Source organism: Narcine bancroftii, chromosome 1, assembly GCF_036971445.1.
Source record: "Narcine bancroftii isolate sNarBan1 chromosome 1, sNarBan1.hap1, whole genome shotgun sequence".
Classification (NCBI taxonomy): domain Eukaryota; kingdom Metazoa; phylum Chordata; class Chondrichthyes; order Torpediniformes; family Narcinidae; genus Narcine; species Narcine bancroftii.
The window spans coordinates 152,663,291-152,689,283 of record NC_091469.1 but is presented as its reverse complement, the minus strand read 5'-3'; the positions used below and the strand labels follow the sequence as shown (position 1 = coordinate 152,689,283).

The window sequence follows — 25,993 nt, the reverse complement described above, 5'->3', positions numbered from 1 at the left end:
CTCCTGCCCGTATATATATTGTAAGGTAAAACATCATGAGATGGGAATGTGTAGGGAGTTACCCTGTACAGGGCAGTAACAAGAAGGGGAGGTGTCCTTGTACTCCTGTTAGGTAAAACATCATGAGATGGGAATGTACAGGGCTGTAACAAGATGTGAATGCATCCTCGTACTTACAAGATAAGAGAGACATTGATGGATTGAGAGGCAGGAAGCTAGCAGGGAAAGGATAGCAACAGTTTTAGTCATTGGACAAGTAATGATATGATGATGTTCTAAGCACATATCCAAGGGTATAAAAAATCACCATTTTGCTGATAACGGCAGAATGCATTCTCCGACTAACATGGTTGGTCGCAAGTGTTACAATCCGGTAATAAAGAACAAAGAACCCTGATTTCGACTTAGCCTGGTGTTTGTCTCACTCATTCATGAACAAAGCAGACCTAACAATATCCAACCTCCTCTTAAATGAAAGAATTGACTCTGCCTCAACTATTTTCTCCAGAAGATTATTCCATTCAGCCATCACTCTGAGTGAAGAAGTATCCTCTAATATTTCTTTTAAAATTTTGCCCCCTTACCCTCAACTTGTATCCTCTTGTTTCAACCTCCCCTGCTCTCAGGGGGAAGAGTCTACTTGCATCTAGTCTATCTATTCCCTTCATAATTTTAAACACCTCTGTCAAATCCCCTCTCAACTGTCTATGTTCCAATGAATAAAGTCCTAACCTCTTCAATCTTTGTACTCCTAGGTATTTTAAGCCAGGCAACATCCTTGTAAACCTTCTCTGCACCCTCTCCACCTTATCTATATCCTTCCTATAATTTGGAGACCAGAATTGAACACAATACTCCAAACCTGGCCTCCCCAATACCATAGACAGTCGCAGCATCACTTCCCAGCTCCTATACTCTTTGCTATGATTTATGAAGGCTAACATACCAAATGCCTTCTTAACCACCCTGTCAACATGGGAATCCACCTTCAAGGAACCCTGCACCATAACTCCAAGATCTCTTTGTTCTTGAGCATTCCCCCAATGTCCTCACCTTTACTACATATATCCTATTTTGATTATTTTTTCCAAAATGAAACATCTCACACTTCTCTACATTAAATTCCATCTGCCATCTTTCAATCCAATTTTCCAGACAAACCAAATCCCTCTGTAATCCCTGAAAACCTTCCTCGCTATCCACCACTCCCCTTATTTTCGTGTCGTCTAGGTATTTACTTACCCAGTTAACCACCCCATCATCGAAATCATTAATATAAATTATGAACAACAGGGGACCTAGCACCAATCCTTGAGGCACACCGCTTATCACAGGCTTCCATCCTGACACAGTTGTCCTTCTGCTGTCTATCCTCCAGTCTCCACTTTGCATTAAGATTTTCGTAATGATGAATAAACAAAGCATTCGGCTATATTTAAAGATATAACGATGTTCAACTTTAAAGAGATATACAAGAAGAAATAAGACAAATTCAAAGAAAATTATCTCTAGCTCGTGTCTCCTTTATAGTTTGTGGGAAAAATGAGATGCAAGTTCTTAATCTGAGTGGATATTACGACATATTACATCATAGCCACTATGGCAACACTGCAAACAATACTATTTCTTAGAGATAGGCACAAAATTAACTAAGAATCAAAAACACAAGGTTTTAACCTTTACAGCAAGGCCCTGAGATCCTCGCGTATAGGATAGCCGTTTCTGACCTCAGGGTGGAGGATGTCCCAGTTGGCCCAGGTAACTTGACACTGCTGTGCAACCCACATCCCATCATTTTGGCTGCATTGGAGGCATCAGGTTTTTGAGGCCATCCACAACTTGATGCACCCTGCGATTTGCACCACGATTAAAATGGTGGCCAGCAGGGTTGTCTGGCATGGCCACCATAAATAGGTCAGCCAGTGGGCCAAGACCTGCATGAAATGTCAGTCCTTCAAAGTGCAGGTTCACATGAGAGTGTCCACACAGACTTTTGACCCTGCATGGCATAGGTTCAGCCATCGACATAGTGGGGCCGTTACCAGTTTCCCGTGGGGTGAGATACCTCTTGACCATGGTTGACTGTCCCATGAGGTGGCCAGAGTTGCTCCTGCTGGCTGATTCCACCACAGAAACCTGCGCCAGGGCATTCATTGACAAATGGGTGTCCCAGAGCACCTAACTTTGGAAAGGGGGGGCACATTTCACCTCTGGGCTCTCGTCAGTGTTAACTTTCTGGGAACACAGCTGCACCACACCACAGCACATCACCCTCAGGCCAACTGGCACCTCAGTGCAGACTTGATGGCCTGGCTCAAGGATCCCAACTGGGTGGACGAACTGCCTTGGGTCCTTTTGGGAATTTTTACTGTGCCGAAGGAGGACATCAATGCCTTGGTGGCGGAGATGGTCTTCGACGCGCGTTTAATCATCCCTGGGGAAACTCCTGGCCCCGATAAATGCCTGGATGACCCAGCGGCAACCCTCGAACTTGCGGTGAAAACTGGGGTCCTTGGTCCAGCGACAACCACCACCCAATGGCCAGCTCAAGCATAGCATCCCCAGGGACCTGAAGAAGGAGCGCACACCAGCTACCTTTACAATGACCCTACGAGGGGCCTTACAAGGTCATTAGGGACATTGGTTTCACCTTCATCCTCAACTTTGGCAGTAAGGAGGAGACTTTTACTGTCAACTGCCTGAAACCTCCATATCTGGACTGTGAGCTGGTCTCCACTCCTCCCCTGCGATGCAAGGGCAGACTGCCTAAGGCTGCCAGCAATGGCCTGGTCGCCGGTTCTGGAGGGTTGGGATTGTGTCGTGGCCCATGCGCGGAGACACAGACTGGCCCCCAAAATGGCTGACTAACATGGTGACTTCATGGACCCGGGATGACACCAGCCATTATCCCAAGTTACCTCCTCAAGGCAGGCAGATGGTGAACTCAGGTGGGAACACCGGCTAATCGCAGGCCAGCACTCCAATGACGCTGGGTCCTGATGTCAGCACCGGGGGTCCATTTAAACATGACGGCCAGAGCAATAAACCAGTCTTGTTTTCCAAGGCTTTGGTGTGCGTGTCATTCTTCTCCATATTATGGACCTTAGACAATTTTGTTTTTGACTGAGGTCAGGACTGAACCTCCTGTGGAGGATTTGACAGCTGGATCTTTAACAGCTTTCAAAGCACAGGAACAGTGTGTTAGAAGTTCGTGGGCTCATAGGAGAGTGAGACTGCGGCTGTTACTCTCTCTCCACCAATGGGGAGAGCAGGAGGAGTGCACTGTGCAGTTTAAAAAGACACGCACTGGTTTTGAAGAGGTTAGTCGGTGGATTAGACTGCAGGCAGTCAGACATTTGGTCTAACTGTGCTTGCTGACCACGGGTGCCAGCACTTTGTCTGGAGCTGTTATGTCAGTGCTTTCACCCAGTAGTTTCAGTGGAAAAAGGAAGACTGAGCTACATTTCCACAGGTGTCAGCACTGTTTTTCTGACAACAATTTGGGGAACTCTGATACCCAGAGTGTGTGTGGGACTAACCAGTGCCTCTTTCCCCTTTCAAGAAGAGGACTTCGTGTGACAGGAGTCACGGGACCACTCAAGCCAGGGTGTCCAAAGGAGAGTACTTGTGTAACTGAAGGTCACTTATTAACCCTATAGAGGGCTTCAGGAGGGTCACTGTGAAAATCCCCAGGTGAAGAAAGTAAAGGTGGTTGTTGCTATATTTGAACCTCAAGCCAGTCTTATGTTCCCGACAGGGTTGAAAGTTTATAGGGACCACAGTCATCTGATACAGCTTCAAACTAAAAGACCAGTGGGCAAAGAAACAAATAAACCCAAGCTGGGAGACTAGATCCGTGAGCTGTTCCTTCTTGACAGACTTGACGTGACTGATGTAGGGGTTTGTTTTGGGAAATTTTGGAGATTTTTTGTGGCATTTGAGCTTAGATTGTAATGGTTTGGGTCCTCCTCCCCCTCCCCCACCCACATATAATAATCTGTTGTTCATATAGAGTTGCCATTAAGGCTGGTGTTTTGGTGGTAGGTTTATCATGTTAATTCTATTATTGTTGCTTTGTTAATAAATTTTGTGTTAAACTTTACACATTCATTTATGTGCCTCCCAGTTGCTGCTGGGGAGCATAGCGCGAACGCTACAGCGCCATCTTCCAAGACAGATGTGTGCAGCAATTCACTCTTCTCCGAACAATTAAAGCATGGAATAATCTTCACCCTACCATACTCACAACCAGACAATGCTTCCTCAAAAATCTTTTTTTTTTACTTTGAAGGGTTCAAGCCTTTGCTACATCTTTTCTTTGGCTTGGCTTCGCGGACGAAGATTTATGGAGGGGGTAAAAAGTCCACGTCAGCTGCAGGCTCGTTTGTGGCTGACAAGTCCGATGCGGGACAGGCAGACACGGTTGCAGCGGAAAATTGGTTGGTTGGGGTTGGGTGTTGGGTTTTTCCTCCTTTGCCTTTTGTCAGTGAGGTGGGCTCTGCGGTCTTCTTCAAAGGAGGTTGCTGCCCGCCAAACTGTGAGGCGCCAAGATGCACGGTTTGAGGCGTTATCAGCCCACTGGCGGTGGTCAATGTGGCAGGCACCAAGAGATTTCTTTAGGCAGTCCTTGTACCTTTTCTTTGGTGCACCTCTGTCACGGTGGCCAGTGGAGAGCTCGCCATATAACACGATCTTGGGAAGGCGATGGTCCTCCATTCTGGAGACGTGACCCATCCAGCGCAGCTGGATCTTCAGCAGCGTGGTCTCGATGCTGTCGACCTCTGCCATCTCGAGTACTTCGACGTTAGGGATGAAAGCGCTCCAATGGATGTTGAGGATGGAGCGGAGACAACGCTGGTGGAAGCGTTCTAGGAGCCGTAGGTGGTGCCGGTAGAGGACCCATGATTCGGAGCCGAACAGGAGTGTGGGTATGACAACGGCTCTGTATACGCTTATCTTTGTGAGGTTTTTCAGTTGGTTGTTTTTCCAGACTCTTTTGTGTAGTCTTCCAAAGGCGCTATTTGCCTTGGCGAGTCTGTTGTCTATCTCATTGTCGATCCTTGCATCTGATGAAATGGTGCAGCCGAGATAGGTAAGCTGGTTGACCGTTTTGAGTTTTGTGTGCCCGATGGAGATGTGTGGGGGCTGGTAGTCATGGTGGGGAGCTGGCTGATGGAGAACCTCAGTTTTCTTCAGGCTGACTTCCAGGCCAAACTTTTTGGCAGTTTCCGCAAAGCAGGACGTCAAGCGCTGAAGAGCTGGCTCTGAATGGGCAACTAAAGCGGCATCGTCTGCAAAGAGTAGTTCACGGACAAGTTTCTCTTGTGTCTTGGTGTGAGCTTGCAGGCGCCTCAGATTGAAGAGACTGCCATCCGTGCGCTACCGGATGTAAACAGCGTCTTCATTGTTGGGGTCTTTCATGGCTTGGTTCAGCATCATGCTGAAGAAGATTGAAAAGAGGGTTGGTGCGAGAACACAGCCTTGCTTCACGCCATTGTTAATGGAGAAGGGTTCAGAGAGCTCATTGCTGTATCTGACCCGACCTTGTTGGTTTTCGTGCAGTTGGATAATCATGTTGAGGAACTTTGGGGGACATCCGATGCGCTCTAGTTTCCTCTCGCTTCGTCTGACTGCAGGTTTCCAACATTGAACCTCTTTCTGGGGGCTTTATTGTTCCTGGGCTTTGGCTTGAAGTGAAGGTTGAGCTTGCAGCGAACCAGCCGGTGGTCAGTGTGGCATTCCGCGCTAGGCATGACCCTGGTGTGGAGCACATATTGTTTGTCACTTTCTCGCACCGGGACGTAGTCCAGGAGGTGCCAGTGTTTGGATCGGGGATGCATCCAGGTGGTCTTAAGGCTGTCCCTCTGCTGAAAAAGGGTGTTTGTAATGACAAGCCGCTGTTCTGCGCAGAGCTCCAACAGGAGGCGCCCATTGTCGTTGCACTTGCCGACGCCATGCCTGCCCAGGATTCCTGGCCAGGTTTCTGAGTCTTTGCCGACACGAGCATAAAGGACACTATTTGACCTTCGGAGTCACAGAATACTGTGTTTTGCTTCTTCAAAAATCTCCTCCATAAGCAAAAGGTGGGAATAAAAGGATCATGTTCTGGTTGGTTTCTGGTTAATAGTGACATTCTGCAGGAGTCGATGTTGGGGCTGCTTCTTTTTACAAGGTATATTTAGATTATGGATTGAATGATTTTGTGGCCAAGTTTGCAGATGACATCGAGATAGGTGGTGGAGTAAAAAGTGATGAAGAAACTGAAAGGTTGCAGAAAGATTTGGACAGCTTTGGACAGTGTGCAAAGAAATGAAAGATGAGATACAATGTTAAGAAATGTGCAGTTGTACATTTTGGAAGAAGAAATAAACAAACATTATTATTTAGATGGGGAGAAAAATCAAAATTTGGAAGTGCAAAGGGACTTGGCAGTCCTCATGCAGAATAACCTAAAGGTTTAACAAATTTCAAGAGGAATAGTGTACAAGAGTAAAGAGGAGTTGATGAAGCTCTATGGGGCACTGGTGAGACCGCGTATGGAATACTGTGTGCAGTTTTGGGCCCCTTATCTTAGAAGGGGTGTAATTATGTTGGAGAGAGTATAGAGAAGATTTACCAGGATGATTCCTGAAATGCAAGGGCTAACATATGAGGAGTGTTTAGCGGCTCTTGGACTGTATTTATTGGAATATAGAAGAATAAGAGGAGACCTCAGAAATGTATTGAATGCTGAAAGGATTGGACAGAGTAAATGTAAATAAGATGTTTCCCTTGGTGGGTGAATCCAGGACAAGGGGGCACAGTCTTAGAATTAGAAGGTACCCATTTAAAACAGATCAGAAATTTCTTAGCCAAAGGGAAATGGATTCATTGCCACATATATTTGTGGAGGCCTGATTATTGGGAGCTTAAAGAGGAGATATTCTGTTAGGTTAAGGTATCAAGGGATATGGGGAATAGACCTGAATTTGGAACTGGATGTGAGAACAGTTTAGCTCAGGCTGGAGTTGTGGAGCAGACTTGATGGGCTGAATGGCCTATTTTTGTTCCTTTATCTTGTGATCTATACCCTTCATAATTTTGCATATTACTATCAAATTTCCCTCCTAGGGATTACTCTCCTCACCTGTTTAACCTTTCCTTGCAACTCAGTTCCTCAAGTCCTGGGAACGTCTTAGTACATAAATCTTCTCTGCGCTGTTTCAATTCTATTGATCTTTCCTGTGGTTGAAACTGCACACAATACCTCAAAGTTGACTACTTGTTCAACTTTACCATAACATTCCAACTCCTATACACAATACTTTGATTTATGAAGGCCAGTGTGCCAAAAGCTCTCTTAATTACCTTCTCTACCTGGGATTCCACTTTCAGGGAATTATATATCTGAATTCCCAGATCCCTCTATTTTCCTGCACTCCTCAGTGCCTTACCATTTAAAGAGTGTGAGGTATTGCATTTTGAAAGGACAAACCAAAGTAGGACATACAGTCTGCATTAAATTACCTCTGCTATTTTTCAGCCCATTTTTCCAGCTGGTCCAGATCCCTCTGCAAGTTTTGAAACCCTTCGTCGCTGTCCAGTACACTTCCAATCTTTGTGTCATCTGCAAACTTACTGATCTAATTTACTACATTATCATCTAAATCAGCCATTCTCAACTTTTTTTCTGCTATGACCCCCTTAAGACTCTGCTCAAAGTTTATAGGCCCCCATCCCTGTGAAGCAGTCAAGTTTTGGTTTCTTCTATATACCTCTTTTACCAACTTCATAAAAAGAACATTTAAAAAATGTTTCATGAGTTGAAAAGAAAACAAGGCCCTCTGGGTGTCACTGTGGCTCTCAATGAGAATGGCTGATCCAGATCATTGATACAGATGACAAACGACAACACTGACAAAGTGCACCACTAGTCACAGGCATCTAGTCAGACAGCCATTTATCCACTGCCAGCTCCATAAAGCCAATGTAGAATTTAGCTTACTACCTCATCATGAATACAGAGTGACTAAGTCTTCATGTCTAACCTCCCATTTTGGACCTTGTCAAAGTCTAATTAGAAAGCATCTATAGCCTTTTCTTCTTCAACTTTCCTCAACATACTGAACATGACATACTATGCACAAAAAGCCATGTTGACTATCCCTATCCCTTTTTAAAATATTTTTTATTGAGTTTAATATAATCCCATATACAAGTTGTATTGATAAAACAATATGATAACATCTTCTTCTTCTTTGGCTTGGCTTCGTGGACGAAGATTTATGGAGGGGTAAATGTCCACGTCAGCTGCAGGCTCGTTTGTGGCTGACAAGTCCGATGCGGGACAGGCAGACACGGTTGCAGCGGTTGCAGGGGAAAATTGGTTGGTTGGGGTTGGGTGTTGGGTTTTTCCTCCTTTGTCTTTAGTCAGTGAGGTGGGCTCTGCGGTCTTCTTCAAAGGAGGTTGCTGCCCGCCGAACTGTGAGGCGCCAAGATGCACGGTTTGAGGCGATATCAGCCCACTGGCGGTGGTCAATGTGGCAGGCACCAAGAGATTTCTTTAGGCAGTCCTTGTACCTCTTCTTTGGTGCACCTCTGACACGATGGCCAGTGGAGAGCTCGCCATATAACACGATCTTGGGAAGGCGATGGTCCTCCATTCTGGAGACGTGTCCTACCCAGCGCAGTTGGATCTTCAACAGCATGGATTCAATGCTGTCGGCCTCTGCCATCTCGAGTACTTCGATGTTAGGGATGAAGTCGCTCCAATGAATGTTGAGGATGGAGCGGAGACAACGCTGGTGGAAGCATTCTAGGAGCCGTAGGTGATGCCGGCCATGATTCTGATCTGAACAGGAGTGTGGTTATGATAACGGCTCTGTATACGCTAATCTTTGTGAGGTTTGTCAGTTGGTTGTTTTTCCAGACTCTTTTGTGTAGTCTTCCAAAGGCCCTATTTGCCTTGGCGAGTCTGTTGTCTATCTCGTTGTTGATCCTTGCATCCGATGAAATGGTACAGCCGAGATAGGTAAACTGGTTGACCGTTTTGAGTTTTGTGTAACTATTGCTAATCTAACCCCTCCCTCTAATCAAGGTTACAGACGGATCAAGTCGCAGCCTCCAGCAGACAGATGGATCAGCTCTAGAGCACCCCCATACCACGGAAAATTGCCAGTTATGATGGTATTCTCTGTAATGGGCCCCATATCTTTTCAAACTGAAATTTTTTATCTTTAATATTATACTGTGGCGGCGCACATCGCGACGCAGGTGAACCAGCTCTGCGTTTATCATGGCCATGGCAGTGAGCAACCGCGTCAAGATGGCGTTGTCGGGTTTTGCTTCCCTTGTGGTCAGAGGGGCCGTGCACGCACACTCGGCTACATGGTTACGTCACTGCTGACGCAGAGGCAGGACTTGTCGGCCGCCTTAAGGCGCAGCATGGATTTTTCAAATTAAACCATTGGAAGTGAAACTGACTCTGTGTAGTCTCGTTCTTTCGCTCCCTCTCCATAGCAACCGCTACAATACCTAATTTTCTCTAAACTTAGATATGTCATTACCTAGTAGCCACTGTCCATGAATTAGAGAGAGTTCATCGAAATGCCGATTAAAAAGTTTATCTGGTTCGCACAAAAAAAACTAAACCGGGCAATTAAAGGGCATGGATCTAATTTAATCTTAAAAATTGTTGATAAAGAATGAAAAATATTCTCCCAATATCTTCCTAATTTAGGACATTCTCAAAACATATAAATCAGTAAGGCTTCAAACTTTTACGCTTTTCACATAATAGACAACTTCTGCATAGAAACAGGATAATTTGAGTTTAGACATGTGTATTCTGTGTACCACCTTAAATGGTAATAAACAGTGCCTTGCACAAAATGAAGAGTCATTGATCAAACTAAGATTGGAATGCCAATTGTTATCTAAAAAAGTTATATTAATATCATGGTGCCAATCATTTTTAATCTTGGTCATTGGGGCTCGTCTTAAATCCAATAAATCAATATAAATATGTGATATCAATCTACTCTGACCAAAATGTAGATCAAAAAGTATACCAAGAATATTTGAGTCTGTGATTCAAGGACAAGTGTTCAATTTAGACTGAACAAAATTCCTAACTTGAAAATATATAAAATTACTACGAGAGAACTTGAATTTAACTGACAATTGATCAAAAGAAGCAAAGTTTTTTCAAATAAATAAATCTTTAAAATTTTTAATACCAAACCTGTACCATTCTTTAAAGCCTTCATCTAATACTGAAGGCAGGAATAAATGGTTATCTGTAATCTGTTCGAGAAGAATTTTCTAAATTGAGCCCATATTCTCAATCTAATTCTCATTATTGGATTATGTGTCAATTTAGAAAATAAAAAGGGTAAAATAGAACCTAAAATTGCCAACGCAGATGATTTCTTGGAAACGTTCAGTTCCATTTCTACCCAAGAAGGGTGACATACTAATTTATCAAATTTTAATAACAGAAGTAAAATGCATATATTAATCACCCAATTTGAAAGTGACATCCCCCCCATTTCTAATAGTTTTCTGAAGATGTGCTTTATTTATACATGGTTGTTTTCCCTGCCATGTATATGAAGCAATAACCAAATCTAATGAATTAAAAAAAGGATTTAAGAATAAAAATTGGTACGGCTTGAAAAAGATACAAAAATTTAGGTAGGGTGTTCATTTTAATCAAATTAACATGTCCAATCAATATAATCAAAAATGGTGACCATCCCAATAATAATATTTTAATCTGAGTAAATAAATTTTCTTTTATAAGTTTCTTATAACTCTTTTGTGATAGTGATTCCCAAATATTGAAATTGGTCTTTCACTATTTTAAACTGAAATTTACAATAACATTGGAAGGAATCCTTTTAAAAGGTAAAAGTCAATCTTATCTAAGTTTATTTTATATCCTGAAAATGGTCCAAACAAAGCAAACATGTAATATATTTGCTATAGAAACCTACAGATTTGAAATAAAAAGTAATAAATCTTCCGCATAGAGAGTCTTTATGTTCAATTCCATTTTTGATTGATTCTCTACTTTGTCGAAGAGCTACTGCTAATGGTTCTAGTATTATATCAAACAGTAAAGGACTGTTATCCCTTTTTTTAAAAGACGATGGAGATTTAATACCTCTCTACTAACAGATAAAAAATTGTTAAGCTTTTTGGAACAACAAATACAATTGTTCTTTAATAATCTCTAATTCATCAAAAGAATAGAAAATTGTTTTTTGGGAAATAATTTATTATCTTTTGAACAAATGAAGTACAAATATGGAATTACTCACGGTACAATGTTTGCATACCACCTACTTAAAGGACAAATTGGGAAGCAGGCTGAGGTTACCAGAAGGAAGCAGCTTTGAATATGTGATTACAGACACAATGACAATTAAAAGATTTATAACAGACATGTACATCAAACTGCAAGAGAAAGAGAATGATGAAATAAGCTGTAAACCCAAACAAAAGTGGGAACAAGATCTAAACATAAAGATAAAAAATGAAACATGGGAAAAGCTATGCTCCGGAACTATCAGAAATACAGTAAACATGAGGTTACGCATGATACAATATAATTGGTTATGCAGGCTATATATCATGCCCCAAAAGTTAAATAAATGGGACCCAACAGTATCAGATAGATATTTTTGCTGTAAGAAGGAAACGGGAACAACAGTACATGCAATTTGGGCATGTGAGAAAGTGGAAAAGTTTTGGGAAGATCTAAATCAGGTATTAAATAAAATCACAAAAAGCAACATCCCAAAAAATCCAGAGATCTTTCTTCTAAGTAATATAAGAAGTAAAGAATTAGGCCTCAAATTGGATTAAGCACAAAAAAGATTTATTATGATAGCCTTAGCTGTAGCAAAAAAATGTATAAGGTCAACCTGGAAATCAGAAGAGAGCCTGAGAGTACAGCAATGGTACATAGAAATGAATAAATGTATTCCATTGGAAAAAATAACATATAATTAAAAAAATAAAGTCACATTATTCGAACAAATTTGGGAACCGTACATGGAACACAACAGAGAGGGCCTACCGCGGACCTCCACCCCCTAAAATGATAAAATGAGAAGAAGACGAAATGAACTGAAAAAGTGTAAAAGTAGATGATACAAATTTATTCTCATTGTTTAATGGGTTTATTGTAATGTATATGTTGAGCGTTTAGTGGGTAGGGAGGGGGGTGGGAAGGAGGGAGGGAAGGGAGGGGGGGAAAGGGGAGAAAATGACACTGTATATTCAAGAGGGAAATGTTTGTGTATTTTGGTTAATATAGTGTGAAAAATAAAAAAATTTAATGAAAAAAATCTCTAATTCCTCTCCAACAATGTCTAATTAGATTGTTTGGGATACTAAGAAAGCTTATTTGAGGGGACAAATTATTTTGTACACAGTCAATGTTAGGAAAAAGTCTAATAAAGAAAGACTGGAACTGAATTATCTGATTAAACAAATTGATATATTATTTGCTCAAAACAAAGATCTAGAGCTATATAAAAAGAAGAATTGAACTTAAAACGAATTTGATCTTCTTTCTACATACCCTATTGAACAACAATTTTTGTGAAGTAAAAGTCACTGGTAAGTTACTTGCAGGTCAATTGAAAGGTATTGTGACTAAAAAAACAAATTAATAAGATTCATGTGAGAAATGGCACAATGACAACAGATCATTCTAAAATTATTGAGACTTTCAAACAATTTTATTCTAATCTTTATACTTCTGAATTTGAGAATAATTTTACTTCAATGGCAGAGTTTTTAAGAACAAATAAATTTATCCACCCTATCTCAGGACAAGTCTACAAGGCTGGAGGAACCTACTTTTCAGGATGAAATCTCTATAGCCATCTCTTCTTATAAATCTCCAGGTCCAGATGGATTTCCTGCAGAATTGTATAAATCTTTCTTTAAATGGCTTGTGCCTCATTTAAGCACTGTGTTTGAAAATTCATTTTTGAGACTAGTATTTCTTTTTTGGGAAAAAAAGGAAAGCAGCAACAAAATGTGGCTCTTAAAGACCAATTTCATTACTTAACGTTGATATGAAGATATTATCTAAAGTTTTAGCGTGTAGATTAGAAAATATTCTACCAATAATAATTAACTCTGACAAAACAGGTTTTATTAAAAACTGTTATTCCTACTATAACATATACCGAATATTAAATACACCATATTTGCCCTCTATATGTGACAGAATGTGTTCTTTCACTAGACGTTGAAAAAGCATTTGACCGGATAGAATGGAAAGATTATTTGCTATCTTAAAGAAATGTAATTTTGGTCCAGATTTTATTATTTGGATTGAAATATATTTACATCCTTTGGATTCAATACATTCTCTTCTACAACAGTCAAAAATGTTAATGCTATTTAGGGGAACCCAACTATCTCTAATCTATTTGCTCCTCCTTTATATCATTCGAAGTTTGACAATTGGTATAATAATGGTATTCAGTGTTTTCAAGACTTGTTTGTTTCATGTCTTTTGAACAGTTATCAACGAAGTTTAATTGACCAAATTCACTTTTTTTAGATTAATGCAGATCAGAATTAAAAAAATTTTTTTACAGGTTCAATTACCAAATTTTCCCATGTCTTGTGAATCTAACATGTTGGATGTAATTTTCAAATAACAGTGGTGAATTCCTATTACTACTGGTTTAGTATGTAATAAGAAACTAAGTACATAAGCCTTTGTATACCATGTTGCGAGCGGGAAGTTGTTGTGTAGATCCGATAATGTCCGCTTTGTCCCGTTCTCCAATCGGGATTTCTGAACTCTATTATAACCTTACGGGACGACGGCGATGGGCGTATATGAGATCGGGCATTGCCCACATACTTATATTCTTAGACTAATGGTATTATCACTTGATAATTGGAAGAGCACATCTGCAAGAACATTGCAGACAGCTGAAAAAAACAGAAGATGTGACTGTAAGGCATTTTAACTTAAGTAGGTGGGTCCCAATCAATATATTAAAAACACCTACTCTCTGTTTCTTGGAGCTGTCTGCAGATTTGCTCTTCCATTTCTCGTTATTGGGTGGTCTATAATGCAACCCCATTAATGTGATCATACCTTTATCAGTTTCACATTTATTTTTCCTCCTGACTAATGGGGAAGTGTTCCAGGATAGGTAATTCTTTAAATGGACATCAAGGAACTTTGTGCTCCCCACCCTCTCTGGTTATTTCCTCTTTAGTTATTATTAACTCGAGCTTCTTGCCATCAATAGATATTAATCTAGTATGCCAAAAGCTCCCTGCCTTCTATCTTCCTCCCTTTTTGAACAAGGAATTCACATTGGTTGTTTTTCTATCTTTTGGTACCCTTCTGGAATTTAGTGAGCTTTGGAAAAAAAGCCACATTCTTTAAAACCCTTGGTGCAGACCCTTAGATCGTGGCAATGTATGCAGCTTTACCTCTGCACAATTCTTTTCCACAGGGGGTGGGGGGGTGGGGGGAATCATTTAGTACAAACCAAGGATAACATGAGATCACTGTTGTGGGTTTATTCAGGTCTCTGATAGCTGAGGGGAGCAAACTGCCTTTTAGCCTTTCATACTTTTGTGCCTTTTCCCAGATGGAAGGAGGGAGGTGGCTGGGACATGATGCATGCTTCAGAATGTTAGTTGCCTTTCCTAGGCAGTGGGAGATGACATAATCTGAGATATCTGTCATACATATTGTACAATGTACAAATGCAACAAATTTTTTGCTGCAACCCAACTGGTACTTGTAAAGAAAAACTATAATAGTAAATTAAATTAAAGGAGATAATGAATACATAAGACATTCAAAATAATCCTAGTGCTCAAAAAGTGACGCAACAATGCAGACAGTCCTTTTGTGCTGTTGGAGTAGTTTAGAATTAGTATATCAAGGAAAGGTTCAAGGATATCTGATAGGTGCTGATCTTCAGGCTTCATTTACATCTGTCTGGGGGTCCTTTATGAAGTTGGCTTCCTTCTTGAGGGAGCGCCTCACATAGATGTCTGCCATGAATGGGATGTCAGACAGTGATGGATCTGGCTATGTCTGTATTTCGGGGCTCTTGAATTGCCAATACAAGCTGTGTTGCAACTCGTCAGCATACTTTCCACAATGTACCTCAGACTCCATAGAAAGTGGAGGCATTCTTTATGGTTGCCTCAGTGTGCTGAGTTCAGGAAAGGTCTTCTGAAATATGAGCTCCAAGGAACTTAAAGATTCTGACTCTCTCCACCTACTTTCTCTTCAATACAGATAGATGAGTAATCTTTCAGCCTCTCCTTCCTAAAATCCACTGTATGCTCCTTGTTTTTTTTAAAAAATTTTTTATTTTTCACACTATAAACCACATTGATCAAGATACATACATTTTTCTTTTCAAATATATAGTGTCATTTTCTCTCCCCCCCCCCTTCCCATCCCACCCTCCCTACCTCCCCTCCCATTCATTTAAAGTTCAGAATCTAAGATACATTAAACCTTGTTGATGATGTTGAGAGCATGATTATTGATCTGGCACTATCCAAACGGGTTCTCTTTCTCCAGCTTGTATTCTAACTCATTATTTCTAGTTATTTGTCCAACCGTGGTGGTGTAATCACCAAATTTGTAGATTGAGTTGGAGTTGATCTTGGCTACTTCGTCATGGGTGTACTAGGGAAAGAGCAGGGTTGGGTGCCCCTGTGTTGATGGTCTGCGAGGGTGATGTTGCTGATCCACACTGGCATGTGTCGATAAAGAAGTTGGGGATCAGTTGCAGAGATCTGTTAGCTTGGCTGTGAATTTTGCAGGTGTAACAGTGTAGAATGCTGAGCTGTACTAAATGAACAATATTCTGACGTAGGTGTTTCTGTGGTCTAGGTCAGCCATTCCATTTTTAATTCTGGCTGTGTTTTTACTACAATCACAGCATCTGCAGACTTCCATTTTTCACACTGTCTGGGCCAGACAGTTTCCGAAGATTCACCTTCTTGAAGGTTCTGTTCAGCTCCAGCTCAGAGAGGAAGAGCCCAAAGTCGCCAGCTGCTGGGGCAGCTCACGGATTCTTAATTATTATCTCTTTTAAAGCAAGCATAGAAGATGATAAATGACAGTTAAATAATCTAGAGATTGTCACTTTTGTGATTCTGCTTTACAATTTTTGTTCAGAGCTCTGTGGATCTTCAACCCCACACTCCCAAGCTCTTCTCCAGCTCCACCTTAAATTCAAGCACCAATACAGCCTTTGGGAGTTGAACATGAAAATCTGCAAATGCAATTATAGAATTTTTTTTAAATGCAGGAGACACGCAGCATTCTTTATGTAGCAAAGATGAAGATACATAACCAATGTTTCAGGCCTGAACCCATCATCAAGGTACGAGCTAAAAGCAGGCAGGTGTCTGAATAAAATAGTGGGGGGAAGAGCACAGCCAAGAGGTCATGGGTGAAGAGGGGTGGGAGGGACAGCCTTTGCATTAGAGATCGGGTTTATTCCCCAAATCTCTCTGTCCTCCTGCCTCTCAAATGGCCCGATGTTGTCATGATGTATTGGGCAGTTTTCGTATCTTCCCTGCAGTCTCCTCCCTTTTCTACACAGTTAAAAATTGACATTGAAAAGCAACTGATGTCGGAAAAAGGAAGTCAAAGCAACAGAGAATGCTGGATTCTTAAGCACCTTTTTGTGGTCAGAAGTGAGTTTGTCACAAGGCCATGCACTTCAGGTCATGGTTGGCTAAAACCATGGAGTACTCTACTGTAATTCATATTGCGATGAGATGAAGGCTTAAGCATGTTTTTTTTTGTATGTATTGTTTTATAAATAGTTGTGGCAGTTTGTTATTGTGGAATCTTGTTGATGCTGGCATACTGTGTTTAGCACCAGCTGTTATTGCTGTTGAGTAGGAGGGCAGAGGGTGGATGCAGAGGGTATTTCCTGCACTTGACAGTAGTTTTTGACTCCATACTATTACATTTTCAAAACAAACAAATAAAATAGATTTCAGGTGAGTTTGCGAATGTATTCTGAGGGAAAAAAAAATAGAAAAGTCTTTTTGGGGGGGAAAAAATATGGTTTTACAAATTAGTTTTTCTCATCTATTGGAATCCACACAAATGTCTGCCTTGCAAAGGCCAGGCTCATTAATGAGAGCAAAATTAGACTGGGTTATTATTTCATTCCCCTCTCCCAGTTAAATATGTTTTATTGGGGGGAAAAAACAGGGAAAATGTTATTGATGCTGCATGTTCTTTCTTCAGAAGCTGGATTAGTCAGTTTACTGGTTAATTAAGGCAGTGACTGACAGCTTACTCTTTATATTCTTAGAGAGAAATAATATTCTTGTTTTTACCATAGTGAAAAATGTCTTTTTTCTAGGCTTTCTGCGAAGAATTGGAATCAATGATTCAAGAGCAGCTGAAGAAAGGAAAAACTCCAACTAGTTTACTTGCATTACAACAGATTGCAGATTTCATGACTACAAATGTACCTAGTATGTATCCTGCGGGACCACAAGGTGGAATGGCTGCATTAAACATGAGTAAGTCTAATTATTTGATGCACTTTAAAAAAAAAAATCCTTGTGTTTAGACTTGCATTGAATTAATTGCCTGAGGTAGCAAGGTACCCAGTATTACAATGGTCGCGTTTAAGCCATGCAGCTGATGTTTCCCATAGGTTGCTTTGGGTCACATTTGTTCCTCACAGAGTTAAAATGCAAAGGAAAAGATGAGAAAATCAACCAAACCTACCCACATCCAATTTGAACTAAAATGGGTGTAACTAGGTAGGTTATTTACAAAATTTGGCATCTTGAGTATTGTAATTACATTATTTCCCTTGAAATATTGATAGCTAGATGGAGTTCAATACTGATAAATGTGAAGTCCTACATTTTGGTAGGACTAAGCAAAACAGGTCATACACATTAAATGGTAGACAATTGAGGAGTGCAGTGGAACAAAGGGATTTAGCAGTCATGGTACATAATTCTCTGAAAGTTGAATCACATGTAGATTAAGGTGATGAAGGTGGCATTTGGTATGTTGGCTTCCAGACCAGTACCATCTTTGTGAATTTTGTGTGCACCCTTCCCAACTTAATCACAAATTTCTGTATCACAGCAACCAGAACTGCCCTCAAAACTCCCAAGAGCAGTCTCGTCAGTGTCTTGTACAGCCGCAACATGATGCTCTACCTCGACCAATGACAGCAAGGGTGCCACATGCTTTATTCACCTTGTCTAAATGTGTCACCACTTTCAGGGAATAGTGTTCTTGTACCCGTAAGTCTCTGTTCTGCAACGCCCTCCAGGGCATTCACTATGTACTACTCACATGCTATTAAATTTTAGGTCTAGGAATGGTTACCCCTGTGAATGATCTCCGTGGATCTGAATCTGTTGTATATGAGAAAGGAGAGAAACTGTTGCGATGTAAACTGGCTGCTTTCCACAGATTAGCCGACCTCTTTGGATGGACACAGCTTATCTACAACCACTTAACAGTAAGTTGACTTCCCCGTATTTGTCGTATTGAAGTTTTTAATATACATTTACTGCAATTATCTTTCAATGTTCAGTTAGTTGAGCTGGGCACAGATAAGTAAAAACTATCCTTTTCAAGGCACATTAAGAATAAATTTCTGTTGTCTTTTCCCAGCTCATTGCATTCACTTATAGCAACATGGGTAGAGAATTCCACAGATCATCCACCACTCATTTATAGTTTTTAGACTACAATGTTGGGAAAATGACGAGAGGAAAAAAAAAGAAATTAACGTAATTACCGGGTGCCTTTTTAGACTGCAAGTACTTGAGTGCAACAGTCCTGGTGGTTGGACGTGCAGTAGAGTGAATTCCTGCACATTCCTTTTCAGACTGCCTGTGTAATGGCAAAATTCCTTGATTGCACTGTTACATGCCTGCAGTCTAAAAACCATATCTAAAGAATTTTTTTCTATCAATCTTAAATGGCTTACTCCTTTAAGGCTTAAGGTGTAGCTTGTGATCATCTCTCAGTAGGCCCTTTCATGCAGTGAAAAACCCTGACTGTAAAGGCGAAGATTCTCCTTGCGTCGGGAGACTTATTTCTTTGAATGCGTCATGGCCAGCACCAAGGCACTGACTCCACCACCTCGCATGAATTCACAGCCGCTGTTAGAGGCGGGCTGATGACGTCGTGACCCATCTCCTCTCCCCCCCCCCTCCCACCATGACCCCCTCAGGGTAGGGGCAGCTGGCAGGAGCAGTCAGGGCAGGGATGGTGGTGGGAGCTGTCAGACAGGAGCTGTCGGGGTGGCTGATGTGGGCTGTGACTGTCCCACTGGACACTCTGGCACCTCACCAGGCCGTTTCAACCTTTGGGGCCGCTCATCAGCAGCTCTAAACATGGCAGAGCAATGACTTTTCCCCTACCCATAATTCTCCCATGCAGCTGGAACTGTTCTGGGAAACAGAGCGGTTACAGTTGCATGGGGGATTATCAGTAGGGATGGCGGCCATTGATCTGCCGAATACTTGTGACGGGCAGAGCCACGGCACCAGTTGCTGCACCTCCATCGACTTTGGAGGATGCTACGAGACGCCGCACAACATGAATGTGATGCAAGAGCAGCCTTTTAGGGCTGCTTCATGATAGATAAATTCATATTTTCCCCTCCGCACTTATAGCCGCCCTCCAGGCGGAGGCTTGGCATGAAAGGGCCTATTGATTGTTTGCTACACTTAAGGAGATGGCAAGAGAAATGTCCTGTGGAATGAAAAGTAATTCATTTGTCCCATTCTTTACCTTGATTTCTAAAGTTGAACATGGATGAGTATAATTGTTAAAAATTGGCAAGTCTGAAGGAGGATTTAATCAGATAATAAAAGTTTAAGTTGAGAACTTGGAATCAAATTCCAACGTGAGGGTTGCTAGTGTCTGAAATTTGCATAAGAATGGAACTCCTCTCAGGAGCTTTATTGAAGGGCAAATGGATTATTTTGGTATGTTTGAAAGTGAGTTTAGTTCTTCCTTTTAACATAGAACGTAAAATATTGCAGCATAGTGCAGGCCCTTCAGCACACAATGTTGTGCCTACCCATGTAAGCCTACTCTCCAACAATCTAATCCTTCTCTACTTCCCACCCATAACTCTTTATCTTGCATCTATGTAAGAATGCCCCTGTTGTACCAGTCTCCACCACCACCTCTGTGTCCAAGAAATTACTGTACCTCTGATGTCTCCCCTAATCTTTCTTTCACTCATCTTAAACGGGTGTCCTCTGGAATTTGTTATTGTCACCCTATCTAAACCTCTCATAATTTTATTAAGTCTATTAAGTCACCTCTCACCTTCTCAACTATTGGTGCACTCCTTTTACCGACTTCTTGACAGCTTGTAACTGAACTATCAATATTTCTTTATCTTGGGCTTTAAAAATACAGAATTAAAATAGCTTACACTTTTAATGGTAGTCAAAGATGCTAACAGAACCAGAAATTGCTGCAGCATGCAATACAGGCCATTCGGCCCTTCTAGCCTGTGACGGCCATTATTCTGCTAGTCCCACTGACCTGCTCCCATTCCATAATCCTCCAGACCTCTCCCATCCATGGATCTATCCAATTTATTCATAAAATTTAAGATTTGAGCTCACATTCACATCAGATGGCAGTTCATTCCACACTCCCTCCACTGAGAGAAGAACTTGCCCCTAATGTTCCTCATAAACCTTTTGGCTTTCAACTTAAAACTATGACCTCTCAAATTTAACTCCCCCCCCCCCGCCCCCCAATCTAAATGGAAAAAGCCTACTAGCATCCACTCTGTCTATACGTCTTATAATCCTGTAAACCTCTATCAAATCTCTCTTCATTATTCTTCGCTCAAAGGAATAAAGTCCTAACATGTTTAATCTTTCCCTGTAACTCAATTCCTGAAGACCTGTAAACATTCTAGTGAATATTCTCTGCACTCTTTCAATCTTATTGATGGCCTTCCTGTAGTTAGACAACCAGAATGGCACACAATATACCAAATTTGGCCTGGCCGATGTCTTATACAACCTCACCATAACATCTGTTATATTTAAACATGAAAACAGAATCACACTTTAACATCACTATTGACTAACCTAACTTAACCCCTTTCTAATTCTAAGTGCACATGTATGTAATGTGTGTGTAAGTTCAGAAAAGCTGTTTGATTCACAGTCTAATCTCACTTATCATTTCCCCAAGTTCATTGGTTGCAAGCAATTCTTATACTGTGCACAAAATTTAACATTTATAAAGTTCACCAAGCTTTGGTGCTTGAAAGGTAAATGGTTACCACTCAGGATGATTCTTGTCGGTTTTCAGAGAGAGGCTTGTTGTTCCAGGACATCTATAACTGGTTCCTTTTTAATCATCCACTCCAGTGTCTTGCTGACGAAACTTGCCCCCTTCGGGGTTCTCGAGATGATAACCTCTTTCTTTCAGATCTCCTTTGTTTCTCTTATTCCAAGTGAAACATTAGACAGCCAGTCCTCTCCTCTTGCATGAACCACAGGGGCTTTGACCAGGCTGAACCAAAAACTCACAACCATTCTTCCAAATGGGGTTTTCCACAAGCTTGTCAGCTTGTCCTGTTCCAGTCCCAGCTGCTGTTGCTGCTGACTGTAACACTGTAGAAGTGATCACTCTCTCTCAAAGGAACAAAGCCTGTTTGACTCTCTCTGCTTGCAAATCTACATAACCCTCTTAGAACAGCAAGTTCCCCTTCCAGACAGAAGGTGGCTCTGACAAGCTCTTTCATCTGTTGCCTTTTTGTAAACAACAACCCATTAGTGAAGACTCTTGGGCACTCCCCAAATCTCTTGCAAAGGCCATGGGGCTGATATGTCTAGCATTAGCAGAGCTCCAGTATTTCAAATAAGATCCGTTTTAAAGTGTTTGTATGTGACCTACACTAATAAACCTTTCCCTAATTTATCTCCCAAAAACATATCTACATACTCTGTCACACATTCCAAATTCTATACTCAATACTTTGATTTATAAAGGCTAAGATGCCAAAAGTTTTCTTTACCACCCTGTCCACCTGTGACGCTGCCTTCAGGGAACAATGTATCTATAGTCCCAGATCCCTTTGTTCCTCCGCACTCATCAGTGCTCTACCATTTATTATGCATGTCCTACTCTGGCTGGTCCTTCCAAAATCCATTAACTCACACTTGTCTGCATTAAACTCCATCTGCCAATTTTTTTGTCCCATTATTCCAGTTGGTCCAGATACCTCTGCAAGCTTTGAAAGCCTTCCTCACTGTCCACAATGCCTCCTATCTTTGTGTCATCAACAAAATTACTGATCCAATTCACCACATTATCGTCCAGATCATTGTTATAATTGATATGCCATAAGCAAGGACCAAACTTGTATCATATTATAGGCTTTTATTAACAGAAGAAGCCACCTCTACTGACCAGTGGGATAAGTTGCACCATCATATGGGATAAGGCTGGAAAGGGGTAGTGATCAGCCATGATCTGTAAAATGGCGGTGCTGGCTCGACGGGCCGAAGGGCCTACTGCAGCTCCTATTGTCTATCTGTTCTACCAGTAGGGTAGAGCCAATCTACAGTCATAACCAATAGCAAGCAGTCCGCATAATACATTACATCACTACATTCACCACCCCTCAAAATTAACCAATTTTAAGTAATAAAAAAAGGGAATCAAAAAGGTTAAAAACACCACAGAAGAAGAGAGAAAATCAGCAGTAAGTTTGAAAAAAATCTGAGAAATGCTAACGAAAACTTATCTGTTGGGGTGGCCTTGAGACTCTTTGAGACTGACGCAAAATAAAGAGGACTCCTGTAAGTGAACAGGAGATGCTGCTTTTTTGGCAGATAAGAAGTGATTGGTAGCAGATGTTGTTTGGGGTAAGTATCCGTGTTTTACAGACTGAATTTCAGGGACAGAGACGTGCTGTTCTGATGAGGGTAAAGGAAGATTAGTGGTAGTGGGGAAAATGGTTAGAAGCTGCAGGCAGAACCCCTGGCGAAACAAGACCCCTAACGGAAACAGTGTCTTGTCTCCCATCAGGAAAAGCAATTTGAGCATATTGTGGGTTAGCATGAAGCAGTTGTACACGCTCAACTAATGGATCCACCTTGCTCTGTCTAACATGCTTTCTCAGCATGTCTGGCTTTCTCTAGAAAGCCAGACCGGCAAGGTAGATCCGGTCTTCGACTTTCTGGGGAAAGAAAACAAACGCTGATAAGGCGTTTCATTAGTTGATGTGCAAAGTAAGGTACGGATAGAGTTCAAAGCTTCAGATAACATTTCTTGCCAGTGGCTGGTGGGGAGAGCCTTAGATTTGAGTGCCGTGGTAACAGCTTTCCAAATTGTACCATTGCTGCGTTCAACTTGCCCATTCCCCCAAGGATTGTAACTGGTCGTGTGACTTGTGGCAATGCTTCAAAATCAGTGAACCAGTGCGGACTCGAAAGGCCAACATGGCCTGTTTCCGCTCCGTAAATGGTTATATGGTCATAAAGGCTGAACCTCTGTCGCTGTGAATTAAATTCGGTTAACCAAAAATACTAAAAATCTTCACTACGGGTCGGTCTGAAGGGTGTCGCTTCTGCATTTCTCCCTTGCTCAAAATGCTTTCATCCCTTGTAGCGCAGTTAGAAGCATCTTTGCTTCTTGCAGAGCCACTTTAAAGGTCAAGCCTGGAGTCTCCAGTAGACGCTGTCTAACATATCCTGATTCCAGACTGCTTATGAACGTGTCTAACATCAGGAACTTACGATGGGCTTCAGACGTAATGGCAACGCAGGCACAGTCCCTGGATAGCCTTTTCAGGGCAAGCGCGAAAACATCTACGCTCTTACCTGCTTGTTGCTTCCGAATGTGAAGCTGGTGTCTTGCGAACAGGGTTCGCAAACTATTGGGTAGAGAATTCCAAACATTTACTCGTACTGAAAATTTTGGATCATTTGATCATTGCAGCTAAATCATTTGTGATGAGATGGAGCCCAAGCATCCAGAGATAATCCGTTAGTCAGTCTGTCAATAGGAGGTGCTCCTGGTTTTTTTCATACTTTATTAATCAATTCTGTCTCTGCTAGCATATTAACTCCAATTCCAAATCCACTAATCCATAGTGTTAAACATTTGATTGTATTATAGACGATAGGTATTGGGATGTTATGGTAAAATTGTACAAGACATTGGTGAGGCCAAATTTGGAATATTGATCACCTAACTACAGGAAAAAGTCAATAAGATTGAAAGAGTGCAGAGAAGGTGACTAGAATGTTGCATGGACTTGAGGAACTGAGTGACAGGGAAAGGTTAAACAGGTTAAGACTTTTAGGGCTTTATTCCCTGGAGTGTAGAAGAATGAGGGAGATTTAATAGAGGTATTTAAAATTGAGGTGTCTAGACATAGTAGATGTAGGTAGGCTTTTTTCACTGATGGTAAGTGAGTACAAGCCAGAGTACATAGGTTAAGGGTAAAAGGGGAAAGGTCCAGGGGGATCTTCACACAAAGGGGTGGGAATGTGGGACAAGCTGCCAGCTGAAGTGGTGAATGTGGGTTTGATTATAATTTTTAAGAAGAATTTGGACAAGTACATGGATGGGAGGGGTATTGAGGGTTATGGTCGGGGTGCAGGTCAGTGGCACTAGGGAGAATAATAGTTCAGTACAGACTAAAGGGCCTGTTTCTGTGCTATATTGTTCTATGGTTCTATACATGATTTTTTATAAATTTCTATTGATAGGCCAATCAAATTATTATTTTCTAAATATCTAGATGTTGCCTCTTCTACTTGAGATCCAACATTTTCCTATTTGCTAATGTCTATCTAACTGTTCAGTGATGTTCTGTTCCCTCTTTCCATAATCATGGGATTCTATTATTTTCTAATCTGCAAAAACAATTCAAATTTTTTAAAAGTTTTGGAACATGGTAAATAGAGCATCAATTATCTCCATAAGAACCTCTTTCAAAGTTTGAGATGTGGACCATCAAATCAGTGAAATCTTTCAGATTTGGCTCATTAACTTCTCAATCACCATCACCAATTTCATGTCTTAAATTTGTTCACATCTTCAAGTTGCGAGTGTGTTGGATTGAATGAATTTAACATAGAGAAAAAGCATGATGGAATCGTCTTGGGGAGATCTGCAAATATTTGACTCTCGTTATTAGCTACTTATTGCAAAACCTTAATTTGGACAGGTATTGGGTATATTGGTCTCTTAAAAACAAATTACTTTGCATAAATTGTTTTAGAATCAGTGCTCTGTATGGGCAGAATATTGATTTCATTTTAGTTTTTACCTATTAATTACAATTAAACATAAGATGTTTATTGATTTTTTTTGCATAGGCCCGAGTCAACTCAGAGCAGGAACATTTCCTCATTGTCCCTTTTGGTCTTCTTTACAGTGAGGTCACAGCATCTAGTTTGGTGAGTATTGGAACAAATTGAAGTTTTAATTGCAGCTTAATTGATTAACTCAAGAGTGATGCGTTTATATTCTTGATGCCAACTGTATAGTTGTACAACCTGCAAATCCTTTCTCCTCCCATGTTACAGCAGTCCAGCTCACAAATCCTTAACCAAAAGTTTAAGATGCAGAATAAAAATCACTCCTGTGAAATTTATGTGGGGGGTGGGGGGGAGTGGGGGGGGGGGGAATAAATAAACTCAAAATGTAAAATAAGCCATAAATTCTGTCTATTTTTATATTTTTCCAACTTTGTACAATCTTTGTAGTGTGGTAGTTTCATTTTACTGTCTAGCAGTTCTTTTGCCCTTTCTGTGTCACTTTTTTTATTTGCACTATTGTAACTGTGAATATTTATTATTTAGGAGCATAGAATCCTGTTGCACAGAAATAGATCCTTTGGACCTTCTAGTCTGTGCCAAACTATTTTTCTGCCCATTCCCACTGATCTGGACCATATCTGTCCATACCTCTCTCATCCATATACCTGTCCAAATA

At 41.1% G+C, this 25,993-nt stretch overlaps 1 protein-coding gene across 8 annotated transcripts in view; it reads left to right on the top strand.

Moving 5' to 3' along the window:
* Positions 1-25,993, top strand: part of add1 (adducin 1 (alpha)) — a 189,977-nt gene that overhangs the window by 104,632 nt on the left and 59,352 nt on the right. For all 8 annotated transcript variants that reach the window (XM_069942012.1, XM_069942040.1, XM_069942062.1 and 5 more), the window contains exons 3-5: positions 17,385-17,547; positions 18,361-18,512; positions 25,375-25,455. In XM_069942012.1, the coding sequence (XP_069798113.1) occupies positions 17,385-17,547; positions 18,361-18,512; positions 25,375-25,455 (396 nt within the window). The remainder of the gene's footprint in view (positions 1-17,384; positions 17,548-18,360; positions 18,513-25,374; positions 25,456-25,993) is intronic.